General features: G+C 34.1%; 2 protein-coding genes across 2 annotated transcripts in view; one reads left to right on the forward strand and one right to left on the reverse strand.

Annotated features, from left to right (window-relative positions):
- The window catches only part of LOC141398853 (protein kinase C and casein kinase II substrate protein 3-like), a 44,330-nt gene that overhangs the window by 1,823 nt on the left and 28,899 nt on the right, over nucleotides 1-13,608 (reverse strand). The gene's annotated exons all lie outside the window — the stretch shown is intronic.
- On the forward strand, nucleotides 4,196-5,544 carry Pcmt (Protein-L-isoaspartate (D-aspartate) O-methyltransferase). Its single transcript, XM_073972935.1, has 5 exons — nucleotides 4,196-4,422; nucleotides 4,497-4,633; nucleotides 4,694-4,937; nucleotides 5,014-5,177; nucleotides 5,247-5,544. Exons 1-5 carry the CDS (start codon nucleotides 4,368-4,370, stop codon nucleotides 5,331-5,333), a joined length of 687 nt encoding a protein of 228 aa, XP_073829036.1. The 5' UTR covers nucleotides 4,196-4,367; the 3' UTR covers nucleotides 5,334-5,544.

The raw sequence follows: 13,608 nt of genomic DNA on the forward strand, positions 1-13,608 counted from the left end.
TTACAACTGTTTTTGCAGTTGTCTGGACGCCTACGTCACACAGGCAAGTTTTGGGTTTGTGACAATCAATACATGAACTCAACTGTCCTGCCAGTTTTTAAGCTGAGTACACATTGCCAGTTTTGAATGACAGCTTTGCTCGAATAATCGGTTGCTTGCCAGTGTGACCGTTAATTTTTGTCATTCATCATGCACCCACAAAAAATTTTGTGGTTGTTGGACAGTCAGGTGTTGGTTGTATGATAGTGTGCACCAAAAACGTCATTCAAGGAATAAATTTGCAGTGTAATTATCAAATAAAAATGAAGAATTCGTGTGTTTTATTAAATTTGGAGAATTACTATTGGAATTGGCGATACACGCGAACATAACAAAAGAAATTTGACGATACAGTGAACGGGATAACAAGGAAAAAAGCAAATGGACAAATGGTTCTGTGGATGACGACAAAACAAAAAGGAAAAAATAAATTTGTGCATTGTTCTGTTGGAAAAATATAAAAATCTCCCGGAGTTTGAATTGTATTTGTGCGGTACTAATAAATATGGAAATAAAACCAAATTGTGAAAGGAGTGAATATAATAAAAGGAAAAACGAGATGGTTCTGTGGATGACGCAAAAAGAAACAAATTCGTGTGTTGTGCCAATGGAAAAATGTGCTCAATATCTTCCACTGTCTAATGGGCACTTTACACGATATGTTTTTTACATATGAGTTGTCACTTTGCATATACATTTTGTATTGCAGAAGTGACAACTCATATGTAAAAAACATACCGTGTAAAGTACCCCTAATTGAATGTGCTATACTAATAAATGTGCTGTATTAATAAATAAATGCTTGTGGTTTTCCAAATTCATTATATGTGTATTTTTAATTTAGTGGGAAGTCATGGGTCGCTGAGTAGGGATTTTCATGGACAACATTCCCAAGTAAATAGAAAATAGCCATATATTTGTTAATATGCATCATTTTATTGTTTTTTTTTATTAGTTTGTGGTTGCCAGCGCCCATATTTATTGAGCAAATTTTACAATTTGACTGACGGCTTGGCATCCAACATGAATGATAGTGTGACCGCTCCGTAAAACCCAACAAAAATGAAGCAATCGATATTTTCGAAAAATCGTCAGTCAAAACTGACAATGTGTACGGCGCTTTACACATTTTGTACATTTTTACCCAAATGGCGCTGAATAGCTTTCTCTTTAGAAACATTTTACACGATAAATTTGGGCGAGCAAAAATATGCGGCATGTTTGCGGCTTCTCATTGGTTTATTCGCCGGCTTTGACATTTGTTCCAGTTTTTTTGAAGTTTCTGCCATTTTTCCGTTCCCGTACATTTTGGAAAAATGTGTATGTGGAACTCATTTTCGACAGTTTGCTCTTTTGACACTTTTATCATTAAAAAAGTACGGGAACGAAGCTAATTTGTACAAATTTTGAGTAACGTTTTACGTTTTAAATTCGATCAGATGGACTGACGCATCTACCTAGGTAATTGTGCCATGACCGGGACTTACCACTAGCCATTAACAGCAACCGCAAAAACCAAGGCCTACAGAAGATCGGCCATTCTGAATTCTGTTAACAACTTTTGACAACAAACATAATAGATTTTACATTATTGTGATTTGAGTATCTTTGTATTTTAAATCACAATAATGTTTTTGACAACAAACATAATAATCAGGTGGGCTTATTGACCGACCTTGTGTAGGCCTTGACAAAAACTTTTGCCAAAATTGGCACCAAATCGGTTTATCCGTTCGAGAGTTATCGTGCGCACCAGCCAGCCAGACAGACAGACGGACGGGCATTGCTAAATCGACTCCAAATTATCTGAAACACATTTTGGGGTCTAAAACCATTATTTCGATGAGGCACATTTTCCCCGTATGAAAGTGTATATACCCTCGTTAGTCCCGGTCCACACTAGCGTGAATTTCATTAAAAAAATTCATGAAATTAGGCGTTCTTAAATCGAATTTCCCACTACAGCAATTTTATGATTTTACTCTACTATGGAAGTCGATCTAGAGACGCATAATTTCATGCAATTTTTTCAATGAAATCACTCTAGTGTGGACCGGGACTTAGCATAATGCTGAGGGCATGGTAGAATAAAGTAAAGGTATGCCACAGCTAACAGCTGATTACAATTTTTTCTTTTTATGGCCTAATCTGTCAAAAGCAGGGTTGACATTTTGTACTGTTTTTGACATTATGCAATCATAAAGGTAGATGTATCGCTGAATGGTTCCAACAAAAAACTTCTGCTGTAACACTATCCCACATTATTATAAGCCTTCTTTAGTTATAGTTTGGATTTACCGAACAGATTTATAGCGTTCCGGTTAACTTATAATTAAAAGGGATGATTGAATTTCAAGGTGGAGCTTCAAGTCATTAACTTTCAATGTGAAAATTATAAGTCTGTCTGGTTACTTTTCCAGCAAGAATTGTCCAGCAAGAACTTTCTCAGAGAGTAAGAAGTTTTTATTCTCTTTTGCAAGAAAATTGCAAAAAGTAAACAGACACCTTCCCAGCAAAAACCAGCAAGCAATCAGCTGACTTGCCAAAATAGAACAATTTGTCCGCCAATGAAGGAAGCAATAATGTTGTATTTTATTAAAAATAAAAAAGAAAATGAGCCAAAAAAGAATTTTTCCCACTTTGCAACTTTGTTCCCCAAAAAATCAATACAATTAGGCTTGCTATTTCCACAATAAAATTGTTTTCAATTTTCACAAACATAAATCAACGAAAAATTTAAAACAGATGATTGATTGTTTTCAGGAAGAAGAAGAGTGCAAGTGCTTGCTAGAAGAAATTTGTCCAGCAAGAATTTGCAAGCTCTCAGTGAAAGAACGGTCAAAATGTCTCTCTCGAATCGCTCTCTTTTGCTGACTTTTTTGGCCCCGGCACATACGGTACGTTGTGCGTTGCGTCACGCGTTAAAAACAACAACCACATGAAAAAAATGTAAGTGATGCCAAGTTTGTTCTTGAAGTTTTCATGTGGTTGTTGTAACGCGACGCACAACGTACCGTATGTGCCGGGGCCATTTGTGTTAACAGACGACTTCCAGCAACAATTGGTACAAATTGTTACAAATTTTAGGGTAACCAGACAGACTTTATATTTTTAATGCCTCCAAATTAGCTTATTTTGCATTTTCAAATCCATCAGATAGTAAAAGAACACATGTAATAATGGCCCTATATCTTAAAATTGAAAACAATGACAAATAATGTGTATTCGCGTGGCAAAATAAAATTGTTGATTTTTTTAGCAAAACATACGAATGAACTATTTAGTCGAAGGTCACACTAGAGTGGTTTCATTGAAACTTTTAGGTATTTATAGATCGAGTTCCCCACTACAGCAAATTTATGATATCACTCTACTGTGAAACTCTACCTAGGAACCCTTATTTTCATGAAATTGTTTCAATGAAACTCTCTAGTGTGACCTTCGACTTATCAAATATTGATATTAATTTAAATTTGTTCCAAAAGTACGGGAATGTAAAAATTACAATTTTTGTAAAAATTCTGCTGACATTTATCTGCAAATCGGATGCCAGCACGATGTCAGATTAGCCAAACTTGTGAAGTAGAAAATAAGTGAATGACATTTTTTCATTGTCATAAGTTTGGGAAGAACTTTTGCTATTTTTGGAACACTTTTCCAACAAGAATATTCTGGAGTCTAGCTAAAGAAATGTTTTAACATATAAAAAGTGAAGCTCTAAGTTCCATATGTTTTTGTAATACGGGATAGCTATGCAGGTACATCTACCATTATTATTGTACCATGCCATTTGACGTTTTAAGCCATGGCTGCAGGTTGGCATTTCTCAGTGATTTTCATACCTGGCCTACCTCTACGGCATGTGTAACTGCAGCGTAATGACAAACAACCAGTTTCTGTATGTCGAAAGAAGAATGTGTTCGAAAGAAATACGTCTAAACCCCTTTGTGTTTTTCAAATTTGTTTTTTGTTCTGAAGCAAAAGCAAAGGTTAAATTATTTCGAAAACTAAAGTTCGGGCGTGTTTCATTCGCACACATTCTTCTTTCGACATACAGAAACTGGCTGAGAGTTTTCATTGAAAATTTCGTAGTCTGGCATATGACTAACGGCAACCGCAACAATTTTTCATTTTGCGCAGTGAAAAATAACGACACAATGTGTGCGTCATCATTTAAGTTTCACCCACAAATCCTTCAAACGTAAACATTGTTCGCAGTTGCAATCGAGAATTTTTTTTTAATTTTTACGAAAATCAGGACGAAAAATAGCGTAAACACGGATAAGGTTGTCAAATTATTATTTTTATTTACATTTTGTGATATAACTATGGCTTGGCGTTCCGTCGGAGCCAATAATGCCGATCTAATACGACAATTAAGAGGTACTGTGTGATTGCATTTCTTTGTTTGGGAAAAAATTGCAAATAATTTTCTATTGCATTCCCTAATGTTAAAGAGTATGGCGTAATAGCCACGGAAGCAGTGGCACAGGCAATGATTGCCACTGATCGGAAATTTTATTCTCCACGGAATCCCTATATGGATGCACCACAAAGTATTGGTCATGGAGTTACGATTTCTGCTCCTCATATGGTAAATTATAAAAATATTCTAGATCACATCAATATGAACTTGGTATCATTCGTTTTATAGCATGCCTTTGCTTTGGAATATTTGCGGGACCACATAAAACCTGGTCATAGAGTTCTTGATGTTGGTTCGGGTTCTGGTTATCTCACAGCATGCTTCTGGCGCTATATTAAAGCTCAAGATGGTGATCATGATAATACGCGAGTTGTGGGTATTGAACATCAAGCTGAATTGGTTAGGCAAAGTATTGCCAATTTGAATATCGATGATGATTCTATGTTAAAATCTGGTAAACTAATTATAGTTGGTAAGTAAGGAATGTCATCCCGTATAGCATTGAGATCTATTCATATATTAATTTGTATGTTTAATTAACTGATAAGAGGGTGATGGTCGCAAAGGTGCTCCTGATTATGCCCCCTTTAATGCCATTCATGTTGGTGCCGCCGCTCCCGAAACCCCTAAAGCCTTGCTGGATCAATTGGCCAAGGGCGGACGGTTAATTGTGCCCGTAGGGCCTGAGGGTGGAGAACAGTATATGATGCAGGTAGAGTATAACAATTGACTATATTTTTATAAAGATCATAAAGTAGAATTTTTTTTTGTTTCTTCGTAGTACGACAAAGACAATGAGGGGAAAGTCCATCCAACACGACTCATGGGCGTTATGTATGTTCCCCTTACTGATTTACGACGATCCTGACTTCTCCAAGCCTTTAAGGCAGCCATTGTTTTATTCTTGTGCGGACTTATTGCATACCGTTTCTGGTTATGGATGAAATAAATCCCTTCGTTTTTTTGCTCTTTGAGTTCTTCATTTGCAAACGTTTATTTATTTAGGTTCCTTTACGCGAATGATGATAAGAATTTCAATAATAATTTATGATATTAATTTATTTAGATGATATTAAAAATATGTGTTTATTTTTTATTACTTATGTGGAACCTTTGTAGGAAAATTATTTTTAGATACAAGTTATCCCCATCAGTTACCCCCATTCAGAAAATAGTTGCACTTTCCAATTTAAACGTATCTTATAGTACGTTAACATCAAATAAATCCTCAAAGAATTCTAATGTGCCGTTTCCGCGGTACGTCGTTCGTTCTCTATTCGTTGTTCAACCCATAACTACGAATAAATTACTTATTTCCCCATACAAACTACTGAGAACGAACGACGATTTTTCTACGTTGTTCGAGTAGAAATATTCTCCGAACGACGAATAAATATGTCCCATCCCTAACAAATGAGAGAATTTATCGAAAAAATAAATTATGACATGTCTAACCCAATGATTACACATGCAAGTAACTTACAGACAGTTGTGTATACATATTATAGTCGAAACTTCAATTTTTTCGAACTGACACTTGCATGTGTAGACGTTCGGAAAAAAATTGAAGTTACTTTCAAAGCACTTACATTGATTACTGACAAGAAAATTTTGTCGGCAGTGAGGTCGTTAGTTGGTGTGGCAATGAATATGTGTGAGTGTATTTGTGTTTTTCGAACTGCCACTTGCATGTGTAAACGGGGGGTAACCCAACCTTTACACATGCCAGTGACAGTTCGAAAAATTCAATACATACACAATATTTTACTACCACAATTACATTTTTTGAGTTGTCGACTCCACTGGCATTAGATTTTTCATGCCAGCAAAATTTTGAGCTGGCTGCCAATGATATGTCGAAAATGAAAAAAGAGTTGCCGAGACTATTTTTTAATCCATGTACATTTTTGTTTCTTTTAAGAATGCAAAGATTTAATGCATATTTTCAAAAAGATTAGGAAACACAAAAAATACGTCTTAGCAGCTGCAATATATTAGTGGTTAGTAAAGACATAATTTTGATGTTCTTCATGCAAATATAGGTTGATAAATAATTTCCCCTCTGGGATTATACAATATTGAAAAGGCGGCAATACCAGATTCATAATGTTTATGACTGAAAACAATCTTTTTAAAACGAAATAAAATAAAAATAGTGAAATATGTTGTGAATTGTGTTTTTAATCTGAAATATAATGCAATTTTGTGTGTTATATGCGGCTTAAAATAATTTTCGAATTGAACTTGCACTGGCATGTGTAAACACACAAGAAAACTGCATGCCAGTCGAACACTTTTTCGGCATTTTCGAGTATAATACATGTACTCAATTGGCACCAATTTACTGGCATGTGCAATGTCATGTTCACACGAGCGTTTCAATTACGTTGTTCGCCTGTCGAACGACGTACACGAATTAACCCGTTTCCACGACACCATTCGTAATTAACAGAAACATAAACAAATTTTCCTTCATTTTTATTTTCACGAAAACTCATAAAATCTGCATTAAATGAACAGAAAAAGCAACAGACTTTCCTTCAAATTTATCTTCTATATTTAACTACACACATTTCATTCATTTTTTCCATAAATTCTGAATAACTCTGTATTTTCAATATATTTTTATATGTTTCTATTTTTAAAATTAAAAAGACATGTCAAAACAATTTTTGTGTATACAGACTTTCAGTTATTTGTTTCCTTTTTATTTCTGATTTTTTACGCGATTTTGAACTAATGGACAAGAAATGTGTGTGGAATTTAGAAGGAAACACAACCATCTTCCTTCTGCATTTATATAAAATGTTTAGTTCATTAATTTTCTTTCATCTTTTTCGCTTTTTCTAAAAATTTTTGTGTTTTCAACAAATTTTTCAATTTTGAATTTAGACATGTCATAATTATTTTTTTCGATAAATTCTCTCATTTGTTAGGGATGGGACATAATTATTCGTCGTTCAGAGAGTATTTCTAATGCCATGTTCAGACTAGCGGTAATTCGCTCTCTATTCGTTGTTCGACCCCAAATTACGATACAATTACTTCATTTCCCATACAAAATTTTGAGAACGAACAACGATTTTTGTACATTGTTCAATTTAAATTACTCTCAGAACGACGATAAAATATGTCCCATCTCTAACAAATGAGAGAATTTATCGAAATAAATTAATTATGACAGGAAAAATAAAAAATTAAAAATGTATTAAAAATCCAAAACTTTTTAGAAAAACTGCAAAATATGAATGAAAAGTAAACAGTTTAACGACTAGTATACATTCAAATCATAGCAAATTTTGTTTTCTCTTCCACTGCAGTTGCATTTCTTGTCCATCGTTTCAAATTCGCGTAAAAATTTAGAAACAAAAATCAAATGCCTGCCGGAATGTCTGTATACCAAAAAGATATGTTGGCAGGTCTCTCTCTCGTTAATTATTGAAATAGAAAAATTTGAAAATATACTGAAAACACCAAAATTGTGAGAAAAAATGGAAAACATGAATGAAAATAATAGAATTTAATATTAATAGATATCTGAAAGAAGGATAAATATTTTTTCAGTTCATATAAAATAATTTTACCCGTATTTTGGTTGAAACTTTCTTTAAAATCAGTAAACAAAAACTATGAAAATATGAATCATGTTGCTATGAATTGTGTACCATGTCGTATGAACGGGTTAATTCGTGTACGTAATTATGAGAACGAACGACGTGATTCAAATGCTGGTATGAACATGACATAATCGAACAAGGTAGACAAATCGTTGTTCGTTCATTGAATTTTGTGTGGGGAAATAAGTAGTTTATTCGTAGCATGGTACAATAATACAGGTAGCATTATCATGCCAGCTGATGGTAACATAATGTGTCAACTGCATTGAATTGATGTCAAATTTTGACACCTTATGTTACCAACAATTGCCGATGCGGCTACCTGTGTATTTGTACCATGATTCGTAGTTATGGGTCGAACAACGAATAGAGAACGAACGACGTACCGTGGTAACGGGCTATAACGGAAGTGTAAATTAAAATTTTATTGAAAACACAGACATTTTCAGAAAAAAAGGAAAGGATGAATGAAATGTAATGAACTAAACCTCTTAATCCCACACACATTTCATACCCATTAGTTCAAAATCGCGTAAAAAATTAGAAACAAAATGAAACAAATAACTGAAAGTCTGTGTACATAACCATTGTTTTGACATGCCTCTCTCTTTTCTATTTTGAAAATAGAAACAAATACCAAAATTTACAGAATAAATGGAAAATATGCATGGTAGAACAATATAAGGTAACAGCAATACCCAGCTGACTGAACTGGGATGTAATGTTAGTGTCAAATTACGTACGACATTTTATATATTTGTTTCTATTTTCCATGTATGTTAGAGATATATATTTTTTGAGGAAAAAATATATCATATTGAGGAAAAAAATATATCATAGAGTTGAAGAAAGCTCTTGGAAACAATTAAACCAAACTCTCTTTCAATTCCCTGAAGATGATTGGAGATTCCAATCGAAATATTGGATAATAAAAACAAAATTGAAATAAACAACTAGTTTTATTTAAAAAAGCCTGTAGCCGAACGATACCTAAAACACAATATATCATTACGAAAAAAAACTATTTCCCATTAAGACTTCTTCATATCAAGGACATGTACCCTCATCCAAGTCCGAACGACGTGCCGCATACTAAAAAAACGCTTATAGAGGCGGTACAACAAATGTTAATATGTGTGGTATTTTGTTAAATTTACAAAAAAAAAATATGCCCTAATAAACATGATTTCAAAAACAAAAGATTGAACCAGATTCTCCCTTTTCAATGAATTTCCAGCTACCCCAAACATTTTAATCCATTTAGTGGAATGATATAGAAACATTCAAATTGAAAATGTAACGAATTTTCTTTGATGTTTTTCAAAATACTTAATTAAACGTGAAAAAATATTATTTTTTTTTAATTTCAGTAATTTATAGACATTTCCTTTGTTTGTTTACCTATATCGGTGACACTAACCTTTGGTATGTTCCTTTACTTTTGAAAATGGTAAAACTGGCAAAAGTAGCAAAAGTTGTAATCTACTTCCATATGAATTGTATGGTGTCTGAAGTAAAGGAACGATTTTCGAGTAAAAAGTTGTAAAACTTGAAGATTCTTGCACGTAAAGGAACAGGGCTCTTACAAACAAAAACAATTTTCCATGTGGTTGTTGTTGAGTTGTATTTGTTGTAGTATTTACTTTACCTTGATTGTTCTACCATGGAAAATATAAATGAAAAGTGTATGGAAACGTCTAAAACATACATTATAGAGGAAGATTATTGTATGTTCTGTTCAATTTAGTGTAAATTATGTGCGTTTTGTTCAAATTTCCCTAAAAACGGGTTAATTCGTGTACGTCGCTCGATTGCCGAACAACGTAATTCAAACGCTCGTGGGAACATGCTATAAGCATAAACGGACAAAAACATAAGCTGTGTTCCTTTACTTACCTCAGGTTACCATTTTTCCCATTTGTTACCATTTTTAACCTGCAAAGCGTTCCTTAACCCCGAAAAGTGGCAAAACTGGAAGCTATTTTTAAGAGAGTGAGAGTGGAGAGAGAGCGAAAATGGCTTTCTCTTCTACCACAGGCTACCAGCAAAATTTCTACAGGTAAAAAATGGCAGAACTGATTTTTCGACTTTTGTTTGACGATTATTTCACAAATAGACGATAAACAGAAGAAAAAGTCGAAAACTAAATTAAAAACTGTGAAATAAAAGACGAAAATTGATTTTTAATGTTTCTTTTTGACATTGCTGCCAGATATACCATTTTTCCGTTCCTTTACTTTTCTGGTAAAAATGTTCATGAGAGAGCAATTTTGACACTTTTCTCTTTTACCACCCTTACCATTAAAAAAGTAAAGGAACAAAGCTATAGTTTAGCGCAAGATCTATTTAGTCCCGGTCCACACTAGAGGGATTTCATTGAAAAAATTGCATGAAATTATGCGTCTCTAGATCGACCTCCATAGTAGAGTAAAATCATAAAATTGCTGTAGTGAGGAAATCGATTTAAGAACGCCTAATTTCATGAAATTTTTTAATGAAATTCACGCTAGTGTGGACCGGGACTTAACATGTCACGTAAAGAGCACAAATCCAACTCTGATTTGACCGAAAATTCTTCAAGCTGTCAAAATGTTTGTTTACTTTTTCACACAATTAATTCACAATAACAAAAAATTTGACAGATTGAAACCAATCAGCTGGCCATTTCACGCCACCTTATAATTCCATCATGGTTTAGCGTAGACGGTGTTATGCTTGGTTTACATTTACGAATGTAAATTCCATTGCTCAAACGTCAAATGAAATCCAATCAATTTCAGATGAGTTTTCATTTGACATTTGAGCAATGGAATTGACAGTTGAAATCGAGTGGATTTCGTAAATGTAAACCAAGCATAATAGTACATTTACGAAATAGAGTGGATTTCAGCTGTCAATTTCTTTGTGTATAAGTGAAATCTCATCTGAAATCCATTGAATTTCATTTGACGTTTAATACTATGTTTACATTTACGAAATCCACTCGATTTCAACTGTCAAATCCATAGGTTAAACGTCAAATGAAATCCAATGGATTTCAGATGAGATTTCATTTGACGTTTGAGCTATGGAATTGACAGTTGAAATCGAGTGGATTTCGTAAATGTAAACATAGTGTTATAGCACGGTTACACTACAGCTTTTTGCCGGGTTAACCCACTTCATGAGGATTTATTGCTTAATCTGGTCAAATCTGACCAGATTTGCCATACAAAAATTAAATCCTCTCACGACTGGGTTTATTTTAAATCCGGCACAAATCCACCAAAAATACAGAGTTGTATTCGGTATTTGTGCAAAAAAATCCAACTGTACTCAAAAAGTACCAAAAGTTGCAACTGTCTTTGCAACAGAGTTAGTCGTGTTTTGCACGTTTACGATTGGTCGCATGAGATTTTATGGAGTTAATAAATCTAAAGTTATTTGAAAATCATAAAATTATTTATTTTTTACATTAGACACTTTTTTAACAAAAAAGTACGCTTGATACCATGATACAAAAATGTATCCCTGTGTGTAAAATATACCAATATGAGCAAAGAGGGGACGATATCTCATACGAGAAATTGTAAAAGTGTAAAACACGACTTTATTAGTTATTTTGTATGTATACGTAAACAAACATCAGCTGACAGTTTATATCCTCGAAAAACTAAGTGTAACCAGCAAAGATTAACCCACTGGATCTATTAAACCCAGTGGGTTAACCTTCAATAGTGTAACCGGGATATTAAGCAATGGAATTGACAGTTGAAATCGAGTGGATTTCGTAAATGTAAACCTAGCATAACAAACCTGGCGGTTTTCTCAAGTGGTCTGTTCCTTTACTTTTGAAAACGGTAAAACCGGCAAAAATAGTAAAAGTTGTAAACTGCTCCTATATGAATGGTATGGTGTCCGAAGTAAAGGAACGCTTTTCGAGTAAAAAGTGGTAAAACTTGAAGATTCTTGAACATAAAGGAACAGAGCTTATAATGTAAAGCTTTTGTTATTCTGTTTTTGTTATTTGTTGAAATATAATTGCAATAATATAATAATTGTTCCACAAACATCCCAGATGGACGAACGGTGTGTCTTACGACACCACTTGTAGAGAAGTGTTGGGCCAAATACAGCGGTCCGTTGTCTGACGCGTTGAAAACAACAACCACATGAAAAATGTGTAAAGGCCTGGGTACATAAGCTGCCTCGCCTGGTTGCCTTGCTTTCCTGCTCATTTCTGACATAACAAAAATAAAAGAATAGAGAAGATAAGGGCAACCTAGTTCGAAATTGGTTCGGCCTTCTTTATTCTTTTATTTTATGTTATGTCAGAAACGAAGCAGGAAAGCAAGGCAGCTTATGTACCCAGGCCTTAAGTGATGCCAAGTTTGTTATTGAAGTTTTCATGTGGTTGATGTAACGCAACGCTCAACGCGCCGTATGTGCAGCGGCTGAAATACTCAGAAAACTTCGCCAACATTACTGAGGGGTATTTTGCCACTGTTGAAGCAAGCAAAGCAAGCGACGATTGATTCTGTTCTGGCCTTAAACCTTTCATATAGATGCAGAAAGAAGAAGGTGGACTTTCATTATTAATCATCCCACACACATTTCTTGTCCGTTGTGAGTCGCGTCGCGAGTTAATAACAACAACCACATGAGAAATGTGTAAGTGATGCCAAGTTGGTTCTCGAATTTTTCATGTGGTTGTTGTAACGCGACACTCAACGGACCGTATTGGCCCCGGCACATACGGTCCGTTGTGCGTCGCGTTGCACGTTGAAAACAACAACCACATGACAAATGTGTAAGTGATGCCAAATTTGTTCTTGAAGTTTTCATGTGGTTGTTGTAACGCAATGCTCAACGGACCGTATGTATTTGGCCCTTATGTCCCGGGACCTTTATTACGCCATGCATGTATCAACTAAATCAAGATAAAGTCATTATACTGATAATAATATTTATTTAATTTCATTTATTTCAATGGAATTACAATACCTTGCAGAGTATGATAATTCAAAAATATATAAAATTTAAATATTACATATTTAAATAATAAATAATAAATATTTTAAAATTTAAATATTAGCTGTGTTCCAGAACTTAAAAAGTTTTTACAATTTTTACGACTTTTACACATTTTACTCGAAAAAGCGTTCCCGTACACAAAAAAGTTGTAAAATGTTCACTTCTCTTTAAACAAAAATGGCGCTGAATGACGCTCTCTTTAAAAACTTTTTACAAGACAAATTTGGGCCATTTTTCCGTTCCCGAACTTTTTGAAAAAACTTTTTTGTGACAACAATTTTTCTCTCTTTTACGAGTTTTACTATTAAAAAGTACGGGAAAGAAGCTATTATTAGGCCTGTTCGATAACTTCGCAAGTAAAAAGTATTTGCAAGTTCTTGCAACTACTTGCAAGTACTTCTCATTTCTCTTTTACTGAAGAAGTTTGTTATCGAACATCATTTTGTAAAAGTTTGTACAAATTTTTACAAACTTTTGAGTTATCGTACAGACATATTATTAATGGGAACTTTA

Source organism: Musca autumnalis, unplaced genomic scaffold (genome assembly GCF_047663935.1).
Source record: "Musca autumnalis isolate F117 unplaced genomic scaffold, ASM4766393v1 scaffold_3, whole genome shotgun sequence".
Taxonomy (NCBI): domain Eukaryota; kingdom Metazoa; phylum Arthropoda; class Insecta; order Diptera; family Muscidae; genus Musca; species Musca autumnalis.

Coding starts and splice junctions, on each gene's coding strand:
- Pcmt (XM_073972935.1), top strand. CDS start 4,368: ATGGCTTGGCGTTCCGTCGGAGCCAATAATGCCGATCTAATACGACAA. Junction 4,423..4,496: donor TCTAATACGACAATTAAGAG/GTACTGTGTGAT, acceptor CTAATGTTAAAG/AGTATGGCGTAATAGCCACG. Junction 5,178..5,246: donor GAGAACAGTATATGATGCAG/GTAGAGTATAAC, acceptor GTTTCTTCGTAG/TACGACAAAGACAATGAGGG.